At 42.6% G+C, this 627-nt stretch overlaps 1 protein-coding gene across 1 annotated transcript in view; it reads left to right on the forward strand.

Annotated features, from left to right (window-relative positions):
- Window positions 1–618, forward strand: part of LOC107579346 (NACHT, LRR and PYD domains-containing protein 3-like) — a gene marked incomplete at its 3' end in the record, with an annotated part of 3,677 nt that extends 3,059 nt beyond the window's left edge. The window contains exon 6 of the mRNA XM_016265183.1: window positions 69–618. Coding sequence (XP_016120669.1) covers window positions 69–618 — 550 coding nt within the window. The remainder of the gene's footprint in view (window positions 1–68) is intronic.
- Between the last annotated feature and the right edge of the window lie 9 nt (window positions 619–627).

Raw genomic sequence — 627 nt, forward strand, 5'->3', positions numbered from 1 at the left:
AGATATGATCTGAACACATGATACAAAATACACAAGACATTGTGCATTTTTAACTTTTTATTTTACAGGCATGAAGCCCTCAAAACATTTAGATCAAATCTGCTGAAGAAGTTTGCGTGTCTGAATGAGGGAACAGCGACGCAGAGAAACCCAACACTGCTGAATGAGATCTACACAGAGCTCTACATCACAGAGAGCGAGAGAGGCGAGATCAGTAATGAGCATGAGGTGAGACAGATTGAGACACAATCCAGGAGAGCAGCAACAGAGGACACAGCCATCAAATGCAGTGACATCTTTAGAGCTTTACCTGGACAAGACAAAGCCATCAGAACTGTGCTGACAAAGGGAGTCGCTGGCATTGGAAAAACAGTCTCTGTGCAGAAGTTCATCCTGGACTGGGCTGAAGGGAAAGAGAATCAGGACGTCCAGCTCATATTTCCACTTCCTTTCAGAGGAATCAACCTGATGAAGGACAAAACACTCACTCTTTCAGATCTTCTGCAGATTTTCTTCCCTGAAACTCAAGAAATAGAAATATCCAGTGAAGAATATAGAGTGTTGTTCATCTTTGATGGTCTCGATGAGTGTCGTCTGTCTCTGAACTTTAAGAGCAAAGTGAAACTA

This window comes from Sinocyclocheilus grahami, unplaced genomic scaffold, assembly GCF_001515645.1.
Source record: "Sinocyclocheilus grahami isolate Dianchi unplaced genomic scaffold, SAMN03320097.WGS_v1.1 scaffold16757.1, whole genome shotgun sequence".
Classification (NCBI taxonomy): domain Eukaryota; kingdom Metazoa; phylum Chordata; class Actinopteri; order Cypriniformes; family Cyprinidae; genus Sinocyclocheilus; species Sinocyclocheilus grahami.